The sequence below is a fragment of the Myripristis murdjan genome, chromosome 6 (genome assembly GCF_902150065.1).
Source record: "Myripristis murdjan chromosome 6, fMyrMur1.1, whole genome shotgun sequence".
Classification (NCBI taxonomy): Eukaryota; Metazoa; Chordata; class Actinopteri; order Holocentriformes; family Holocentridae; genus Myripristis; species Myripristis murdjan.
The window spans coordinates 26,582,857-26,604,154 of NC_043985.1; the positions used below are offsets into that span (position 1 = coordinate 26,582,857).

The following is a 21,298-nucleotide window of genomic DNA, read 5'->3' on the forward strand; positions in this document are numbered from 1 at the left end:
AAATTCAACCCACATTATTAATCTCTGCACCCGAGACAGGCTCACTCAGACGGGACTGAATGGTTTGACTTGAAAAATCTGTGCTTACTGTATGTCTTTGAGCAGAACAAATCGAGGGGTGGTGGGATTACAGCGCCCCCTCAAAAAAAATCTTTTCAAAATCCTTATCAGACATTATAGTGCCACTGATCCATCCAGCACTGGAGAGTCAATCAGGCCCAGAAACAATCAACTAGCCCCCCCTCCCTCCCTTCCCCAGCGTTTCAGACATCATTTCATATGCACTGCTATCATTTTTTTATATTTTTTTTTATCACATTGTTCACAATTGGTAAGGCCTCATCGAGCGGTTGGTCTGAAATAGCCCACATGGGAACATATGGTACTTACAGTGATCACAAGGTTACAGTGGAGCTGCGTCATAATCAGATGCCCTGCAAAGAGGAATTGCAAGCTCTTTGTCCCAAAGTTTTTATGAATAGCAAGGGCCCTACAAGTGCCAGCATAATTTAAATCTACAGAATTGATCAAATACCAGCATAATATTTCACACATAGAAAAATATAAATTATACACTGAGCAGCAAAGTCACCTGAAATAGACGTTATCCAGCAACAACTGTTTTTTTTTCTCATTGACACAATCTCCCTTTTAATGTAAAAAAAAAAAAAAAAAGAAAAAGAAAAAAAAAAAGGTAACAGAAGGCCTATTTCAACTTTTGATACATTCAGGAGCCACCTCATCTTCAGGTTGCATGGTGCTAAGTGTTCATTAAAGGCATGTACAATGTTATGGAACATAGGAATGTATAACGATTAGGTTATTAATTAATTAACTAATTAGGACTTCTGTGCAGTCTACAGTATTACAGTTTTACCATGCTGTCTGTGCAGTTCTCATGGCCCATGCTGATGTTTACAGTAAACAACTCCTGCATTAAAGCCCACATAGACTTACACTCAGAGGCGTCACGGAGCCAGCGAGACTGAAGGGGCAGAGTCCAGAAATAGAAACAGACCATCAGAAAAATCAATGCGAGGCTCTGGAGAGGGTGGCTTACATATGATGAATACGCTCTAAAAGGAAAGTGTACTGCTGCTGTGGACCGACTGAAGAATGTGCAGCATGTGGTGTATTATAAAGCCTAGTCCCATAATGAACATCATTTTTTATAAACTTAAGGTTCCTGCTAGATGTCCCATAACCAGCGTGGGTCACGGCCGTCGCCCCGGTCAGGGTCTTCAGCTCCGTGACGCCTCTGCCCTCAACAGTAGCCTGAACACATCCGTGAAGTGAGAAGCCCATGATTGTTGTATAGATAGGCCAAGCCTAATCCGTATGAAGCACAATAGACCAACTAAGGTTGTCTCTCTGATGTTCAGCTGTAAAAGTTCTTTTTTCTGTATTGTGTTTTGACTGTGTTGAGTTTAATGGATTGCATGTGCTGTATGGGACTCCATAGGTCCACAATCAAAGCGACGTGATTGGTTGTCCTGCTTTTCGTTGTGTAAAGGGTTTAGCCTATTATATTGCTTGCTCTCGGCCAATGCTTTTGATACAGTTTGCTTTTGTGAAACCAACCAGAGATATTTTTAGAACATTTTGATACAATCCTTTCGAGTAGATGCCTTGTGTATATTTCCGTTTACACCACGATGGAATGTAGCTCATACTGTGGATCAAACCATTGGTTTATATTGCAAGATTTGACAGAACAAAATGTGACAACTACCTAAGTTACCTTACAGAAAAAAAAATAGATTACGTTCAGTCTTCAGTATTATTACTTTACGCCTTTAGGCTTTGCTTTAATATGCTTTGCTTTCTGTGTATGTTTTTATTGTTTTCTTGGATAATTTTACCTCAGACTGAGTTTTTACACAGTCCCCACTCTATTCCATCTGTGACTCTAGGCCACTCTCAGTTGACAACATGAGAAATAATTGCTATGTGTAAGGCAGCTAAAACAGTGAAGACGGTTTTGTATGTAACAAAAATTATACTCAAACAACTTATATCTTGACTGAATACATCAGGTCAACTGTAATGAACATTATCAGAGGATGGCATTAACCATGTGAGTTTAGACTAATTTATAAACATCAAAATATCTAGCAAAGTAAACTGCCACAATTAACTTTAGAGGTGGAACTGGGGGTGAAAATGAATAATGTAGAATCTGTTGTCAGACTGCTGACACTGTCCTCTGATAATGCCCAGTGTACTTGACTGAAAAGCTTTATTTTGAGTGCTTGTTATCTGTGCTGACCTGGTCCTCTTCTGATGATCAAAACGGGGACGACAAAATAGCCAAACAGTCGACATACAACCAACCAGCAACCAGTATTCCTCTCCTCTGCTACACTATCGCTTTAAGTTGTGAGTTTTTGCATCCAAATAAAAGTAGATTTTCATGAACCTGTGCTGCTGTTTTGTCTCCCTTGCATACACGCTCACACATTTCTGCAACCGTGTGCAACTGAGGCCAGTGGTTTTAGTGCAATGAACCACACACAGCTCTTATTTCCCTACTATACAAACTCTAATGAAAAATATATATCGTTATACACTCTGACAAGTAAAAGGTGTAGGTATTCGATACAAAGAACAACAGATGTGTTTTGGTTTGGTGCTGAGCAGCAGATGTGACATCCTCCAGTTGCGCATCTACCCTGAAAAACTGGTATCCTGCACTACAGAATGCAATTACCTATGCATACCACTAGGTGTCAGTATATACAATATAATAGTTGCCCACATTACCTCGCATCCAGCTGCCAGGCTATGACACATATTTTAATAGAAGGCCTAAAGATGGGAACAAAAGACTCAGTGAAACAAGAGAGAACTGATTACACTGGCTTTGTTTATTATTACAAACCTGTTTATTATGAGTTTTAACATTTTTTAATATTTCAGAATGCAACAGACCTATCATACAAGGTTGATATCTTGGAGTAGTTTTTTGTTAAATGTTTGTTCTGTGTCTAGTCTGTTACTACTTTTGTTGTATTTCTCTGTGTTCTGATTTAAATTGTGAACTATTCCAGGCTTTGTGAGAAATCCCTCAGTCCCTTGCTAAGCTCGCCTTAAATTACCCTTTTTTGAAATCCCTTTGAGTTTTCCTCTTACGCTTTGATGTTAAGCCATCATCAGATGTCCTTAACTAGTAATTCACAGGCTTCAGGAGATTCACGGGCTTGTTTAGACATGCAGTCATTCACAAATGCATTACAGAATATGCTGATTATTTTGTATACCTTAGTATTTTTCATCAGTCTTATAATACTTTTCATTCTTGTCATTCCATCATGCATGTATTTTTCAGTCTTGACAAGTTGGATGTGTTTTATGAATACCATCATGCTGGTATAAGCTTATGCTTTGTTCTGGTGATCTTCCAGGCTACAGACTGCTGTGTTTGGTCTTGAAGGAGCTGGGGGGGAAATTATCACCCAGATTAGCTCTTTATTGCCCTGATGGGATGATAAAGATTGATTGACTAATTTTGCAGTCCTCAAATAACGCTGTACTACAGAACTGGAACTTGCATGTATTGATGTTATGTGTTTATTGTTGTATTTTATTGTATTGCTGTGGTTTTACGGGCTACAGCTGTTCATTATGTGCTTCCATATTGTATTAATTTACAAAACATAGATATAAAATTGCAGATATTTAGAGAAACTTGTTGGTGAAAGGCAATTCCCTTATGAGTATAAAATGACATTTTGACATTTGACATCTTCAACGACATTACAAGCCTGCATTTTATTGGGTATGTTTTTCAAATTTTGAAATGCAATCACATGATTTTTAAATATGTATATGGTTATTAAATATTTATATGGCAATATATTTATATGGTTATATATTATAAAAACAACTATTTTATCACTGCAGTTAATTATTGTAGGGTTTGAGTGTCAGCAAAGTGTGCAAATAAATGATCCGGTTTTTTTTATTATTATTATTATTTGTAGAGTTAACCCGCCTTTATACGCTGACATAAATCTTTGTGAGATGAGAATAATTAATTATACACATCATATTAGCCCTAATTCAAACTCATGTATGTTGTGTAAGAATGGGTTCTTTTAGGGGGTGAAAGCGCAAAATACGTCTTTTTTTTCTGGAAATTCACTTTAGTTCACATTATTTTTTTCAGTCACCACTACAGCTCGATCCTGGTTCATTTGTCACAAGGCGGGACGGCCGGAGCGGCGTGTGACGGTCCGCACTGCGAGTGCGTCCCCTTTAAAGAAAAGCCGGACTGTCCCTTTAATCCGCGGATCAGAACGGCTAACGTCATCCAACTCCTGAGCCGCCGGCCGCGATTGGCTGGAGGTGACGTCAACCCGAACGTTTTCTTTTTTTTCCCTCCTCCTTTCCCTCCTGAACCATGACCTCATCGTTAGTTCATGGAAGTGCTAAAGTGCACCTTCTGTACTCTCCCCCCCCCTTACTAAATCTACGTTTTTGTTTTTTGTGTTGTTTTATTTTTGCTAACACATATCTAGCCTAGCACATGCTAACATTTCCCTGCCGTAGTGTGGCCCGTTCAGCTACAAAAACACGGTTAGTATCACCGCACGTTGATGTGTCGTCCGTCTGTGTTGCTGTCAGCCTCTGTCAGCTGTGCTGTCCCCTTGACCCGACAAGTAAACACTGACCGTCCCCATGAAGAGAGCCGCCGCTGTCCCTTCACACACATGGAGGCCAGCTGAAGAACAACTGTACCAGAGCCGTGCGGAGACAGAGGTGAGTGTGTGTGTATGTGTGTGTGTGTGTGTCTCTCTCTCTGTGTGTGTGTCAGTTCAGAAACAAGCGCTGTTGCCGCTGTCGAGATGCGTTGCTCGCATTCCCCGCGGCTAGCTTCACGTTAGCAGCGTTTGCTATCTGTGCGCTCGCGTCCCTCGCTGCCTGTCAGCGCGCGCTCCCCTCCTCTGCGCCCGCCTTATAATGGGATTTAAACCCGTCCGACCTGGACTTGTCGGTTCTTTTATTTTTGTCAAACATCTCGTCCATTCTTTTAGCACTGTCTTCATTTAAGGTAGGTGAACAATCTCTGTGTGTGTTTTTATTTTCCGCAGGTTTTTTTTTTTTTTTTTTTTTTTTTTTTTGCGTGCGTATTATATATAATCATTGCCTGCCCCGGTCAATGGAGTGGTTCATTTTCTCATGCGGAGATATTCACGCGTCACAACGGCAAGGCAGTAATAAATATACCCATGCAGTGAAAGGTTTCCCATTGAAACAACGCATTGAATATTTACATGACTGTGTGGTTTACATGAAATGCTTAACAAGAGGCGAGAGAGACCATTTTGCTCCATTCTCATTTCTAATCTAGGTCGGTTTATTATAGTGCGTTACGGCGCTTACCCTCCATCTGTAATATCTGCGGGGCATGAGGTATTGTTATTATCGGGCAGGCTATTTCTTTGTGCGTCTCCTCTCATTTGCCTGGTCGAAACATCTTTTCCTGTGCAGTCTTTCCAGGCCACATTTTGTTTTGATCCAGCTTACGTGCTTTTGTTTTTGCACGCAGTGTATTCGTTTCATCTGCATCAATATATGTCGTGACCGTTGTTATGACTGAGCCTGGACTAGGCCCAGTCTGTTGTATCATCACTCAGTTTGCAGCAGCCACACTGGGAGTGCTATTGATTAGACAACATCAGGTTTTTTTTTGTTTTTTTTTTTCCAGCCTCCTGATGTTGTTTACAGTGTCAGTGATGATGCTGAAAATGATGATGCTCAGTATCCAGTGTTTTCCCTGCGTTTATTAAGTTGTTGACGATTCATCACAGTGTCAGCAAGGACAATCATGAATGGCGGATTTTCCAAAATGACACAATGGCATCATTGCCTCTTGAGTGGTGTGTCGGCCTACTGTACACACAGGTTTTCCAAGTACACACCCAACCCTTTCATCGCATATACTAGTATTGTTTGGCACGTCTGACTACTTAAATACATTTTCACTAACCAAATCCATCCATTAACAGGTAATTATCCAAGGCAGATGAAGGTCAAAATGTGGCAAGGGTTAAGATTTTACTATTATGTCATTACAAAGGTTGCAGTTTGTGCTTTAAGGCAAGTTGTGCCAGTGCAGAGGAGGCCTGCTGAATGAAAATGAGGTCTGTCATCACTAGTTACTATGTGGCCTCACTAGTTTTAGATAGTACCCTCACACACATCCATACCCCCTCCTGTTTCTGCATGGGTGTGTGCACACACCCATACATGACATTTCATTTGCATTTCTATGTGTGATTATATCAGTGAGCTTGTTTGTGTGTTTGCATGTGTGTATGTGTGTGTGTGTGTGTGTGTGTGTGTGTGCATAATATACAGTGAAGACAGCATAAGAGATACTGTCATACACTGGGCGATGCTTCTCAGTTATCGCCCAACCTGTTTGTCAGGGGATCAAAAAGTAATTTCCTGCTAAATGTTTCACTGGAAAGGTGCATAGGTTTGCTTAGAAAACCCAGCTATTTTAGTCCTAGGCCTGTGTCTGATCAGAAGTAGATCAGCAATATCCTCATCAAACCGGTAATGTACTTTTCAACAGTGTTTTCAGATTTTTAGCAGACTTTTCCTCCAACCAGTGAAATAGTTTCTCCACTATAATTTGGCAGCTGTATACAAACCTCGTGCAAACCCAAGCATGGTGGGGTTGGTTTTAGGCTTGGGTACCTTGAATTTTAATAGACAACACACCCAGGGATGCATGCACACAATGTACAGTAACACACACACTCTGTTACACACAAACACACACATGCACCCACACATAAACAAGTGGTAGGCTTTAGTTAATGAGAGAGATAGTGGGACAGCAGGAAGGGCTTGAGCTGCTCTGAAGTAAATGTTTGTTGTCTACCAAACGATTCTCATGTCTCTCATTGTGTGAAACTGAGAGCTACAGCCTTATATCAGTCTACTCAAGGCTCTGGCCATGGATGACGTTATGCAGGCGGTTAATGAATAACCTGGATGGTATTACCTCAGCGTTGGTTGTCCTCCAGTTGCTCTCTTTGTGTTTGCTTTCCTCCCTGCTGTGTGATAGGGCATTACTGAGCCGGCCCGTCATGCTTAGCTCATAGTTTTATATGAAGGGCACAGGGATGGGTATCTCTTTGTAGATTATCCATTTTGCCGAGATAAAGTTACTTCCTCAACTTTGTCTTATTGACTTTTTCCACAGAGCAGACTTTGGCCTACCTTTTTTTTTTTTATTATTATCAGTGTTTGTTATCAGCTTTTAAAGAGAGTAACAGTAAATGCTGTTGGGCCTGTAGATGATTTGCTTGAGTGTTTTGTGTTTGGCAAACCGGTGGAGAGTGGATATGTGGCTCTGGGATTTCCTTTTTTCCTTCCTGCTAAGGAAACACTGTCATTTGTCAACACTGTAACATTACGTACAATATATGCAACCCAGCTTGTCACTTAGCTAGTCTGTCATAGTGAGCTGAAGGGAACGCAAGAGGCAAAGCGCCGTGTTAAGCATGCTGAAGTTATCGCACCAGCTGTTTAAAAGTTTACATCACTTGACTTACAGGTAGCTTCTTGTTTTGTGAGATGGCAGGGTAGAAAAAAGGTTGCAGAAATGTCTTCATATAGCCAGTCATCAAGATGGATCTACATAACTACGGTGCCATCTGGGCCACAATTACATTGTTTTGATGGCGTACACTTGTTTCTGCCTGAGCCATGAACCTGACTTTTGGCTAAAAGGGACAAGGAGAGATTTGTCTGTTCACGATCTCTGACTGGACAGATGCAGAAAAACTAAAGTCCAAGTTGCTGCTGGCTATAAGAAGACTAGAGTTGACAGAGAGGAGCATTTCATCTTTGAAATGCCTTCACTCCTCAGCTTGTTCCTCTGTCACGTGAGGCTAACTTATCTAGAGAATCTTGTTGGGGATTTAAGGAGGTAATGGCAGGTAATATCTTAAACTGCCATAAAAGCTACAAAGGCTGTTTTTCCCTGGAGTCTGTTTACTGGTGCAGCTACCACTGCAGCAGTCTGTTTTAGTTCAGTTCCCTCTGGCATCCAGATTCAGCACCATCACCACCAGCATCCCATCACCCTCCTCGTGCCCCCTGAACACCCTGACCGGGCTGTTTCTATGGCAACCACAGAATCTGCTCCAGTCCTGTACACGCTCTCTTCCTCCGTCTCTCTCTTCTGTGGTGAGAGAGCCTCACAGGCAGCTCCTGGCCGCTGCCTGTATTAGTTTGTTTTCTCCTTGCTGCTCCTACCTGGACGCAAGATGGAGGGAGAAGGAGGATGTTGTTGTGGTTCTCACGCTGAGTAAGCACGCTGAGGTTTGTGTTCCCTCTCTGCTAGGGATGTTAAGAAATTGATTGAGTCATATTAATGGTAATTGGTTCGTTGATGTTTGATTTTATTATATAGATTTGGGGTGTTTCCTTACTTTTCATCTATTTTTCAATAATACAGGGTTATATCATACAAGTTGTTTTCATCATTTGTCTATTCATTTGTCTTAAATTTCTATCCATATTTCAAGTGTAAAAAACAATATGTATGGATACTTTGATAGAGAAAAAAGCACATTTGGTCTTTAAGTTTATAAACAAGATTAAATACATTTTTTATTATACTAATTGACCACTGACTAATCTATTACTTAAACTGCTCTTTACATCATCTCTCGTCCTTTTTTTAATCCCTCTCCCCATCTTGCCGCCTCCCTCTGTATCTGTCCTCCTTAACCTTGCTCTCCCCTCTTATCTCCTCTCTGTGCCTCCTTTCTTGTCCAGACAAACACAGTCCACTGCGAGCCAAGTCGCCGTAGGATGATTGTCTAGCAGCGTAGAAAGATGCAGAGCACCAGTCGCTCCCCCGTTCGCCACCACACATGTAAACCTGCACACTCCTCCCTTCCTCGCCCTGCTCGCTGCACAAGAGAGAGAAAGAGAGTGATAGAGAGGGAAGGAGGGATACAGAGAGAAAAAAGAGAGAGGCAGGGTGGGTGGGAGAGCAGACTCAGTCGCCATTAGACTTATGCAGCGTCAGATGTTGTGCTCAGCAGCAAAGAGGGAGAGAGGCTTTCACACCCCTCGATGCTGTGTGCTGCTTGGCTAAAGGGCTCTTCATCATACAAGGTATAGTATAACAGGATGTAAGGGCAACTCCAGGTCGTAGGGACGTAGTATGGGCTGCTGGTGTTAGGCAGGTTTTGGTGTTGCAGTGAGAGTTACTGCTTATTTTCTGCAGAATCCCTCTTGTGTTGCACATCACTGCAAAAAGTAAGGGGCTGTCACTATGTCAGTGTGCCTCTGTGCTATATAGCTGCAGGTAACTGTGCTGTGCTGAAAGTATTACTGTATAAAACTGCAGTCAGTCATCGCTACAATAGATTAGATTAATACGCCTGCACTGTTTTTTTTAATGCCTACTTAGACAAATGAAATCTGCGTGGTGTTTTCACGGTGTACTGTGTGTACGGCTTTAATTGATTGCCTTAGGATCCTGTATTTAATATAACCTAGATTTCTACATCATTTGTATTGACGTTGTTGGGTCTTGTTCCTGTGTACCCAGGCCAATACTTTCTAATACGACGCGAGTTTCTCCGTCATTACTGAGCGGGCAGCTGCCACGGTTCTTCTCCATCTTTCTAGATTTTCCTCCATGTTCCTGTGATGCTGTGCTTGCATCAGACAGGTTGCCAGGCAGCAACAGTATGTGCACATCCATGTTGGGGCTTGGCCAGTGGCCATAAGAGATGCAGACTTCAGTATAGAAAGGGGGGGGATATATGCACTGCGGCGATCTTAAGAGGAATAACTCCTTTCTTGGGTCGATGTGATGAATGACCTGTGTTGTATTTACTGTCGCTTGTGTCATAACACAATTCCCTCTGATTTTATGATGCAGCTTAAAGTTCGTTCTTGTTTGTGTCCTGTGTTTGCTGAGCTTCTCCACCACATGCATGTTTTATGTTTGGTGTAGCCCTCTGCACGTTTGTTTATGATGATGTTGGTGATAAAGTACAGGCATGTGGCAGGAGATTACTGATTTCCTGCTGATCTCTGTCTCTCTCTCTCTCTCCCTCTCTCTCCCTTCCTCTCACTCTCTCTTTCGTTCTGTCACACACTTTCTGTCTACTTCTTCCTCGCGGTTTCTCTGTCTCTTTCTCTCTCTTCTGTTTTCCTCTCTGCTCCATCCTCATGGCAGCCGGTCGCCTCCCTAGCCTTGAGCTGGCTGAGTTGCTAGGCTGAGAGATCCTCACTGAATAACATCCCTCCCCTCCCTCCTCTCCTCCTCTCCTCCTCTCCTTTTGCAGAGGTGGTGTCAGAGCAGAGGTGAAAGGTTAGAGAGCAGCACTGCCTGGCCTTCTTCCTAACACACCACTGACCAGAAGACACTGTTTCTCCATCTCTCTCTCTCTCTCTCTCGCCTCTCTCGCTCTCTCCTCTCTCTCGCTTACACACATACACTCTCTCTCTCTCACTCTCTCCTCTCGCCCACCTTCTCACTAATGCTCCACTGTGCCAAATGTTTTTGCTTTCCTCCTTCACATAGACAGTTTTGTTCGTGTTTTTTTTCTCCCTTTCTCATAGCCTACATAGTCTCATTATCATTGTTGTCTTTCTTTTGTGTTATTTCACCATTTCTTCCTCTCCTTTGCCCTCTCCCCATGGAGTAGGCACACAAAAATGTTGTGCGGTAAAAACATGATTTTTGATTAAGCTGATGCATTTCTGCTGGAGAATGCTCAGAGTGCAAGGCTGGTTGTTGGTTTTGCTTTCTCTTTCTTTCTTTCTCTATCTAATTCTACTTCTCTCTCTGCCATACTTTCCCTATTTTGACCGAGGTTTAAACCTCCACTTAGGCTTCAGGGTAAATGAGAGGAGGCCCGTTAATTTTTCATGACACCATGTGCCTGTAGATGAATTAAACAACCCAGCTGCCCTCACATTCTGACCTCCGCGCTGGTCACAGGACACCTGCTCGTCCAAGGAAGTGGTCCTCATCCCACCAAGGAGTTTTTTTTCTTTTCATCTGTTTGATGGCACGACAGTTTTGCAGTGGGTTGTGTGCACCATGGTGTATACATACACACACATGCATGCTGACACGTTTAAAAAATTGTGTGTGAGTGTGTGTGCACATTTGTCGTGTTCAATGTACAGTTGCTGTGCTGGAGAAGGGAGCAGATCACAGTGATTATAAGTTATAGGTAGCAGGAGGCACTTCATCAAGTTTATGGACAGCTCCCTGTGACAGTGACTCACACACACACTCCTCACTCATGTAAACACACACACACACACACACACACAGGATGCCACACAGGCCGTTTGTCTGTGTCCAGACCTGCTCTCTGAATTCCCCTGGCTTAATTTATCTCACGCCCTTAGTTTCCTGTTTCATGAGCTGCTGCACAAGAGACCCTCCATCAACAACAAGCAGCATGCATGCACATACACATATCCATACATACATACACACACACACGCACACACACACGCACAGGCACAGGTTCTATTGTTCATGCTTCACTAAAGTCTTTGGCTTTGTTTTTGGATGTGTGATATTCCTTCAGATATTGGGACAGATAAAGCCCTGCAGATTATCCAGGAGGCTTTTGTAGTCTTAAAATAACCGTTTCATACCCTTGTTTAGTATCATGGTTATTTTAATACACAAGATGTTCAAAGTCTGCCAAATAAAAGAGGGACTATAAATGCACAAAGACAAAGCACAGACTTGACTTTGGTGTTGAAATTTATGCCTGTTATGCCGTCGTCACTTTGAAGCATTCAGGTTAGATTGTTTTTATCCATCGCATTGGCGTGATTAAACCAGAGCTCCGAGTGAGAGGTGATCATGCCCTTGATGTCTGATCATCAGCTGTCAGGTCATCAGCATCTCAAAACCGACAGCGGCACATTTGAATGTCACTGCTTTCCAATAATAGCAATGAAACAAACCTTTGAGTGCCATGCTTTGTAATAAAAGGCTATATTTGCAGCAGTTGGCTTAAGGAAATCAGAGGAAGTACAGAGTGTGAAAAAGCTTTTCCTGTTCATTTCTAGTTAATCTTTATTCTCTGTTTTTCTCCTTTTTGGTTCCTCTCCTCTCTCTACAGGCACCATGGATCTCCCATCGCCTGCTCCAGTGCTAGCCCTCCTCCACTGACCTCTACTCCTCCTACTCCTCTTCCTCCTTCTCCCTTCCTGTTCCCTCTCTCCGCTCGTCCACCCCTCTTACTCAGCACCCCCTCCCTCACTACCCTTCACCTGTGACCCAGGGTGACCTCAAAGTGACCCCACGGCATCATGGCAGGTGAGAAGGGGCCGAGCAAGCGGAGCGCCATGGACATCAAGCGCCTGGCAAGCCTCATCCAGAGAGGGACAGGACGTCTGCTGGTCATCGACAGCAGGACGTTCTCCGAGTACAACGCCTCCCACGTGCAAGGTGCGGTCAACGTCTGCTGCTCCAAGCTGGTGAAGAGGCGACTGCAGCAGGACAAGGTGTCTGTCACCGAGCTGCTGCAGCCCAACGGCAAAGTCAAGGTACGTTAAAGGCCTTTTTAGATGGAAAGCAAACATCCACCAAGCTGAACTATCCTAGAGCAAGGCACTGGATCCCCACCATCTCCAGGGGTGAATTTCTGCCGCTGACCCTGGCATCTGACCTCTCTGTGAGGGAGGCATACAAAATGAGGGATCAGTTTAGTATTTTTAATATTTTCACATTCCAAACCAGATTCGGTGTTGAACTGAAAGTTAACAAGGTCAAGCTGTATTAAATACTCAGCAGGCTTCCTGTTTCTCTTCAGAACTCTTCAACTCTTTCATTTTCTTATGCACACTGAATGTTTACATAGTTTGCAGCAGCGCTTGAGTAAATTCAATCACCCACAGACCCACAAAACCCATTCAAAAATAGATTATGTGGCTTTAAAAATGCATGAATGTCAAGTGGACTCTTTTGCAAGTTTACTTTTTGGATGTACAAGGCCTTCATCTGACATTCAGACAAGGAAAACCCAGGAGACATTTCTTGAAAATGAGATTGGGGAATGAAGAGTTGTATTTATATTGGGACAAGTCGCCAAATTGTGTTTGTTACTGCATACAGAAGCAGCAGAATCAGCAAGGGGCTGCAAACATGAATAAAGCGGAGATTGCTGTCACAAAATATCCTGTTGAGAAATTCTTTGCATTCTGCCCAAGCAGACACAGACCCAAAGGAAGTGAGCGGGTTAGGTCAGGGGTCAACGTGTAGGATTTGGATAGTATAGCAACACTGTTTATATGTTACATTATGCATATTACATGTTTGTGGGAGGAAATGTGTCTTGTGCATTATTCAGTGATACAATGCTGCTGGATGAGCAGATGGGAGTAGGGAGTTGAGTAGAGACAGTTTGTTTTTTTTTTTTTTTGCACAAATGTGTCAGCAAGCATCCACGCTGCTGAAGTGCTGTTGAGCAAAATATTGAATCCCTACCAGCTCCGGATATAACAGTTCTGACCTCTGACTTCTCTGTGGATTATGGGGTCCAGTAAAGTATCACATCGTCAGTATTAGTATTAATGCATGGTACAGTGTGTGAAGATCAGAGCATTGACAGTAGCCTGAGCTGTGTTCCAGTGCGGCTCCAGTCCGGGCCTCTCTGAGCCAGCCCAGGCCTGCACTAGATCAGTGGGTGCTATATTTGGTGGGCAAGCGGGTGGGCGCACTATAGGTTTATTGCTTATCAGTGGCCCTGAAACCGGATCCTCCCGTTTTCCATGACTTCTGCTCTGGATATAACAGCCTTTTTTCCATGGCCTGTCCACCCGTGGCATGCTAACTCCTGTATTTTTAGTCGCTGTGTGAAACTGAAGGAACTCTGACAGGGGAAACCTTAGCACAGGGGTGAAGTGAGTGAGAGAGAGAGAGTGTGTGTGTGTGTGTGTGTGTGTGTGTGTGTGTGTGTGTGTGTGTGTGTGTGTGTGTGTGTGTGTGTGTGTGCGCATGCATCACCCAACCATTTTACAAGATTGGTCAAACCCTCACAACAAAGCTGTGGAAATGGCAGATGGAAATCGTCTTCCCTGCGTCACTGGAGTCCTGATGGTTGTCTGTGTGTCATTGTTGGATTAATTCTTAATAGAGAGAGGATAATATGAAAATTCATCGTCACAATTATCGTGACCGAAAGTATTGCAGTTTTTGGTATTACTGCGGCATTGTCAAAGTGTGCTGAAAATATTAAAAAATACATAACTAACTAACTCATAATAATGATAAAAATAATAATAATGATAATAGTAATAATACATTGAAATAATTTCCTGTGTTTCATATTGAAAATCATAGCTGAGGTTAGCAGTTAGTACCATATCTTAATGTACAAAATATACAAATGTACAAATTGCAGACATACACATGGGACTCTGGAGTAGAAATACACGTTTACAACTAATTCAGTGGCTGCTAAATTTAAATGAAAGAAATGGGCCTATGTTGGGTTGGTGATTACAAACATAACCAACAAGATGATGTGTCATTATGTAATGGGCGAGCGAAGCCTGCAAACAGACGACATTTACCGACACACGTGAAGTGTGTTTACAAGACTGAGCCGTGTTAACTGGCACGTTAGATGAAGGAGAATAAAAATGAGCTGACCGGTCCATGCTGACTTTGGTTGATGCTGGACAGTACACGCCGCAAAATGGCATGCAAAATATGACTTTTCAAAGATGCGCTAATTAACCGTGTTTGTTCCCACAGTTAAAATTTGAAATGATGTAATTAACCTGATGTTTTATCACGGTGTATAGTAAAACCAGTAGGCCCAGTTATTTCATCCCTCATCCCTAGTGTTAAGCTACAGTGATTTTTCTCTGACACATACCAGTTTGTCGGAAAATTTTTCATGGGTGTGACGCGTAGGGTTTGAATGGCAGTGCATGAAATACTGTTTTGTTTTGGGGTTTTTTTTGTTGTTTTTATTTTTTTACTTCCTCTTTGGCAGAACCTGAGCGGACTGTGTGACCTGTCATGCATGTGTATGTCTCAGGTTCCTTCTCATTGAGCCTGCTTATGGGAGTAATTTATTACCGGCTCTCTTTTCATGTGCTGTAGATATCAATCTCAGAGTTGTAGGTGACAAGCTGCCCGCCTCTTTCCATTCGGCACGAGGACAGAGAACTTTAATTAGGAAAAGCACCCTGCCCACCGAATAGCGAAAAATTATAGATCGTTGCTTTGCTGTTCCTGGTGGATTAGAGTTAACACTTGTAGGTGACTGGCACTTTCCACATGGTCAGATGATAAAATGGAGAACTGTGGATTATTGCTACCTTCTAAAACCTTTATTTTCAGCTAACAGCGTCTGAATAATTGGTACATTGGCTGAAACTTCCCGTGTGCCTGCTGTTTCTCACTGACTCTCTATTATACCAATTACTTCTAATTCAACTTTATTGGAAGGGCTTCTGGCAGTCGAACCCACATGCCTTTCTTCTCACCCAATCCTTTACCACTATTAACTGGACAAGGATCTTGTGTAACACCTCCTACAGTGTATCAGTGCTTTGGCTAATTTCTGCCAGACTGAGTTACACGTACCTGGGACAGGATACAAAAGCCTTTTTCTGAGTCTGAAGGCCAGTCTGGCTGTGGTTCGCCTACATTTACGTGCCACACAGAAGATCCTCCGCCAGAGCCTGACATGTGACTCATCCTTGCCAAAAGGACCAGTTTGCCTTGAATAAGGGTTTTAGTTTAGGGTCATTGATATTCTGTGACCTGCTCTTGGAGTCTGTGGGTTTATACAGAATGAAAGTAAGCTCATGTCTGCGTGTGTTTGGATCTCGCTTGAGTTTGATTTTCATTACTTCCTTGCATACGTCAAGAGTCTTGCAAGATTTAGCTAAGCAGCAAGCGTGGGTCTGGGCTGTCTGGGCTTGGCGTGCTCGGTCTGTCTCTCTGTGGGGCCCAGCGGTTGGCATTTCTCACACTGTGGCACCCCGCAGAGCCGTGGGTCCTCCTGCTCTCTCTCTCCCTTTGATTTTGTCTCTTCTCACACTACCTCATGTTTTATCTCCCTCTGTCTGCCTGCCTGTCTGTCTACCCCCAGCCTCGCACCACCAGCCTGTTCCTTCACCATCCCCATCATTCACTCCTTTTCTTCCACTCTTTCTCTCCCTATATCTTGAGTTGCCCCATGGCTGGCTTGTTGTTATTATCCACTCCCCACCCCACCCCCAGTAAAGAGGATAATGCTTGCGATTAATGCTAGGCTGGATAAAGCTGGAACTAGCCGGGTGAGAGAGGAGGGCTGGGCGGCCCCAGACTCTTTTGTTATTGGCTAAGCATGACATCATCCTCTTTGTGTGGCCACTGGCAGGCCGCGAGCTGGGCACGTGCAGACCGGCTGTGTGGTGTTAAAGCCGGCTCCCAGCTACCCCCTCCACACACATACACACACACACACACACACCCCTCCATCCTCTCTACCCCCCACAGAGCTCTGAGCATCGCCAGGAGCCGCTTCAGCCAGCCAAGACAGCAAAGGACACCATTGTGGCTCTTTGTTTGAGAAGTGAATGTAGGAAGCGGGAGAGCGGCACTGAGGGTATTCATTGGTGAGCTGCTGCCTCCCGCCTCACATCCCATTGAGTACTAATAGCCTGCATCCCCCAAGGCGCTACACTCACCCTCTTTCATGCAAGCCACCATCGCTTCAGTTGATTGAGCTGAATGAACATCCATGGCCGGTACAGCAGCAATCAAAATGGTGTCCTCTCTCTTCTCTCCCTCACATCCCTTCTTTTCATAACCGCTGTTTATTTGACCGTGCGGGCTCTCTGGCAATGTAGGTCAGAGTTGGATACAGTAGGTTAGGTGCCGCCGGACCTCTGCTGGGAGCGGGATGGCACAGGCTTAGCAGGCCGTGGGGCTTCCTAGTGCCTTTTCTGACAGGCTGCAGGGCAGGCGGGTGGTTTCTTGGCTTAAGCCTGGCTAATCCCTGCTGCTATGCTGAGCGTAGGAGGCAGCCAGGCAGGCAGGCCTGACAGATGGACCAGAGGTTATCGCTACCAGCAGCCAGACTGGGGAAGCACCCTTCCTGTATGGAGGCACGGAAGCCTAGCCTCTCTGAATAGGACTGAGACTGCAGTGGGAAGAGAACAGGTGCAGCCTGTTCACAGTGACTGACAGACGGGAAGCAGCAGACAGGCAGGCAGGTAGACAGGAGGGCCTTACTGTCAAGTTCAACCACAATTATTTTCACTATTGATTATTTTTCAACTAATTGCTTAATCATTTCATCAATAAAAATGTCAAAAGTAATGATAAATGCCCATCACAAGTTATCAAAACTCAAGGTAATATTTTAAAATTGCTTACTTAGCCTGACGAGCAACCAAAAAAAAAAAAAAAAGCTGTAACCAGTAAATGTTTGGTATTTTTACTTGATAAATGACCAGAATGATCAATCGATTATCAAAATCATAGTCGACTAATTTTCTGTTCATCAGCCAATTAATTAACTGACTAATCATGTCAGCTTAAGACTGATTCACTATGAGGTGAACAGCATTTATTCAGTTAATTGTTTGTGCCGTCTACATCAAAGCCTTTCCCTTTTAATTACAGCGTCCAAGTATGTTTTTGAGTGTTGTGATAGCAGCATATTAGTCATGATAATGAACACTAGCCTGATGATTGTTTTCCATCATAATGGCTACAATGCAGTGAGGAGAGGCAGCCGATGGGTCTGTGATCTCGTCTGTGATTTTAATTGGTTGATCTGGCTCAGCGCCCTCCTACCTATCTGTGGGGGAGATTGCACGTGACCAAATAATCCATTTATGCACGAGGAAGATCTCCGTCAACTTGACTGATGACACACCATATGCTGCGTTCATCCCCATCGTGATGTGCGTTAGAGCATAATTTTTGTACGTGGTTGTAATGGTACATCATGGGAAATCAGGCCATTTTGAGTAGATTTTGATGGCATTGCGTAAAAGTAAACAAACTGGAAATGGTCTTGCCTGTCAGACATGCATCACGTCCTTGAAAAATACCCCATAGTAAGCCAATTTTGCTAATAGCATTGTTCTGGAGGTTTCCAGTAACAACACTATTTCAAAATTAAGGAAAGCACATGAGTGTTTCGTGTGTCATCTGCCCTGACAGTAGCAGGCCTGTTTGGGAACTTACTCAATGACTCACTCCATGGATTGTGTTCTTGATTACCCAGAAGGCAAACTCAGGGAATTTTAGTGTTTCATTCACATTTTTCCCTTTGCCAAGTTCAAACAAAGACACTGTTGCTGGGGGTGTTTTTTTTTTTGTTTTTTTTTTCCACAGAGCAGGATGTGTCATGTGTTTGCTATGATGAGGTCACAGCATGAATCATTGTTTGTTTTAAGGAGCCTACTGTTTGATATGGACACACACTCGCATACAGTCTCATAGGCCGGCTATATGGTGTGTACACACATGGCACACCAAAGTAAAGATATCTGATGAAAAATGCATGTGACATCACTGATGTACAGTATCAACAGAGGGATAGAAAGAGAAGGAAGGATTTAAAGAATATAAACTGCTTATATGATAAATGGATTCGAAGGAGGAAGAGACGATGTGGAAACTAGGACTCGAGTGTGCACTTCTTTGTGTGTGTGTGTTTGTGTGTGAAATTGCATGCATGTGTGTATGTGCGTAATACTGCAGCTTTACTTGAATGTGTGAATGTGTAATCTATGTGAGGTGTATTTTGTGTGTGCGTGCGTGTGTGTGTGTGTGTGTGTGCTTTCATAAGGAATTATAAGCATCAGGGTCAGAGGTCCTCTGTGACATTTATGGTGTGAGGGTGTGACCAGATCAGGTGACCAAAATTACTCAAATGTCCAGCAATGACCTCACACAGCACATGCACAGAGGCATCAGGGACTTTCACCACCCCGTGCTCACCCCCCGTCAGGGCCACTCTCACATCCTTGTCTAACACACACACACACACACGGTTGTAAAACTATACTTGTGAAGATTTTCTGCAGCTTACATTCGTTCTTTAACCCTTAACCCTAACTTTAATCCTCACCATGACATGCCTGAATTTAACCCACAAATTTAATCTTAATCCTAAAGCTTCCTATTCTTTCTGTTCTTGGGAAGACATTTGGTCCTCATAAAGACAGAAGAGCAAGATCTCTCGCTCTCTCTCACACACACACACACCTACACCATCTTACATACAAGTGGCAGCTGTCAGTGCCAATCAGTGACATCATTGGGCCCTGTGGTGGCGTCTTTATAGCGAGGTGCAATAAATATCACACCCTGTATGGTGGACTGTGAAGTTGACAGATCGACTGCCAAGAGAATCCACAGCCTGTTGCAGCAGGTCCTCTGTCTGTATGTAATGTTCTGTATGTGTGTGTGTGGTTTGTAGCAGCCTGGGAGCGCCGTCTGAAATAAGTCAATATATGAAGCCCGTGTGACCGCGCCGCACCAAACTGTTTTCTGAGAATCAGCGTTGAAAGCATTAGTTGTCTGAAACATTGCTCAAGTCTGCATACTGACAGTCGTACAACCCATTAACATGTCAGTTATGCCTTTTGCACATGCACAGTTTATAACATTAAGGTATGATGATGCATTGTGGAGATACTAAACAGCTAGACAAATAATTTTTATATTTATTTTTATCACTAGGCAGGTGAAAGAACATGCAGCATACACACAATAACATCTACATGATATCACAACACTTAAAAGTCTGTGCAGAGTTTCCAGTTTAAAATAGTGCATATTAGAAACAAGTATGATTTGATCCATAGTTATCTATGAAATGGTCACACTTAACCTTTGCATGGTACATGTCTTAATAAGCCAACCAATGAAATTCTTACCTTTAATCAACACATCTACCAATTGCACCTTTATTAAAAGTGTTGTTCAACTATCTTTAGTCAACAAAATATGAGGAAAATTAAGATAATATAATCAAGTACATTCAGTTAATTATGGCAAGTCAGTGAAATTGCATTGAGTTTATGCAAAATTACGTGCATATTTTGAATGAACCAAAACTGGGGGAATATATATCATGTGCGCTGAAATTAGTCAAAACAAGAGCATGAGGTCAATCTAGTGCACACACAAGTACTATTTCATGCCCTTTATGGTGTTCGTTTTCTCTTCAAAATATGTGTTTTATTCACCTGTGGCTCCGTCCAGCTCTGTCTTTGCAGCCTGAGCTGAACAGCATGTTGGCTGAAGAGAGCGCACACTGCAGGCGTGTCCGTGCTGCTGAGGCCGTGGGACGCAGAGCCCGCACAGCACTTCAGGAATCTGGGGCCATTTTTAGACTGTTTCTGCTGATGTTGTGTCACAGCCTAGTTCACACACAAACACACTTTCTGTCCCGCTCACCACTGACCTTGTCACTGGTCAGTCATGTTGCTGAGGTCAGGGGAAACCATGTTTCACTTTCTTACACAAACTGTTGCGTTACGCCAGGGCGAGGTTTCCACAGTTCCACAGATATCTTTGGTTGCCAAACTACCTGTCATCTATGTTTCATGATGTGTGTGTGTGTGCGTGTGTGTATGACCTGTCCCGACAGAGGACTGTTGACAGTGAGGCCATGACTCGCAGCTTCTTGTCAGACCTTGTTCTCCCACTCCTTTCATATTTTATAACACAGGATCGTGTAGAAAAGTGCAGACTCCTAACACTCTCTTTCCTTTTTTAGGTTTCTCTGTTTCGTTTTCACACTGACTCTCTTTTTTTGTAAATGCTCCTGTGAATATTTATCAACATATACACTCTTCCTTCTTTCTCACACTTAGTTGCCCTCTCTCTCAGGCTTTCTGTTCCCCTTTGCTTTTGCTCTTTCACTCTCTCTCTTATTCTCTTGTTCTCCCTCTCCTTCGGCAGATGTGAGGAGGTAAAGAGCCTCTGTCCCTGTGACTGCTCCTTGTTTACATCCTGCTGTGCTGCCAGCCTTCAGACTCTTCAGAGAAAGCTTGGGTGTAGCAGGCTATTAGCATTCGGTCTGCCGGTGCCACCTTCTGTCCTCTTCAACAGTCCTCTCCCCCCTCCCATCCCCTCTCTACATCTCTGATTCTCCTTCTGCCTTTACTTTCTTCCTTTCCTTTTCCTTCCTTTGTTTTCTCCTCTGTCTCTCTCTCTCTCTCCTCATCCCCTCCCACCCTCTCCCAGTTGCTTTCCCTGTTTACCTGCAGTGTGCATGCGTCAGAGGAAGGCAGAGCCAGTACAGTAGTA

General features: G+C 43.4%; 1 protein-coding gene across 3 annotated transcripts in view; it reads left to right on the top strand.

Annotated features, from left to right (window-relative positions):
• Nucleotides 1-4,401: 4,401 nt before the first annotated feature.
• The window catches only part of dusp8a (dual specificity phosphatase 8a), a 50,148-nt gene continuing 33,251 nt past the window's right edge, over nt 4,402-21,298 (top strand). The window contains exons 1-2 of one of the 3 annotated variants that reach the window (XM_030052824.1): nt 4,402-4,761; nt 12,141-12,567. In XM_030052824.1, coding sequence (XP_029908684.1) covers nt 12,331-12,567 — 237 coding nt within the window. In that variant the 5' untranslated portion in view covers nt 4,402-4,761; nt 12,141-12,330. Of the gene's footprint in view, nt 4,762-4,919; nt 5,054-12,140; nt 12,568-21,298 lie in introns of those variants that run through there. The other 2 variants (XM_030052825.1, XM_030052826.1) reach the window with 2 other exon arrangements.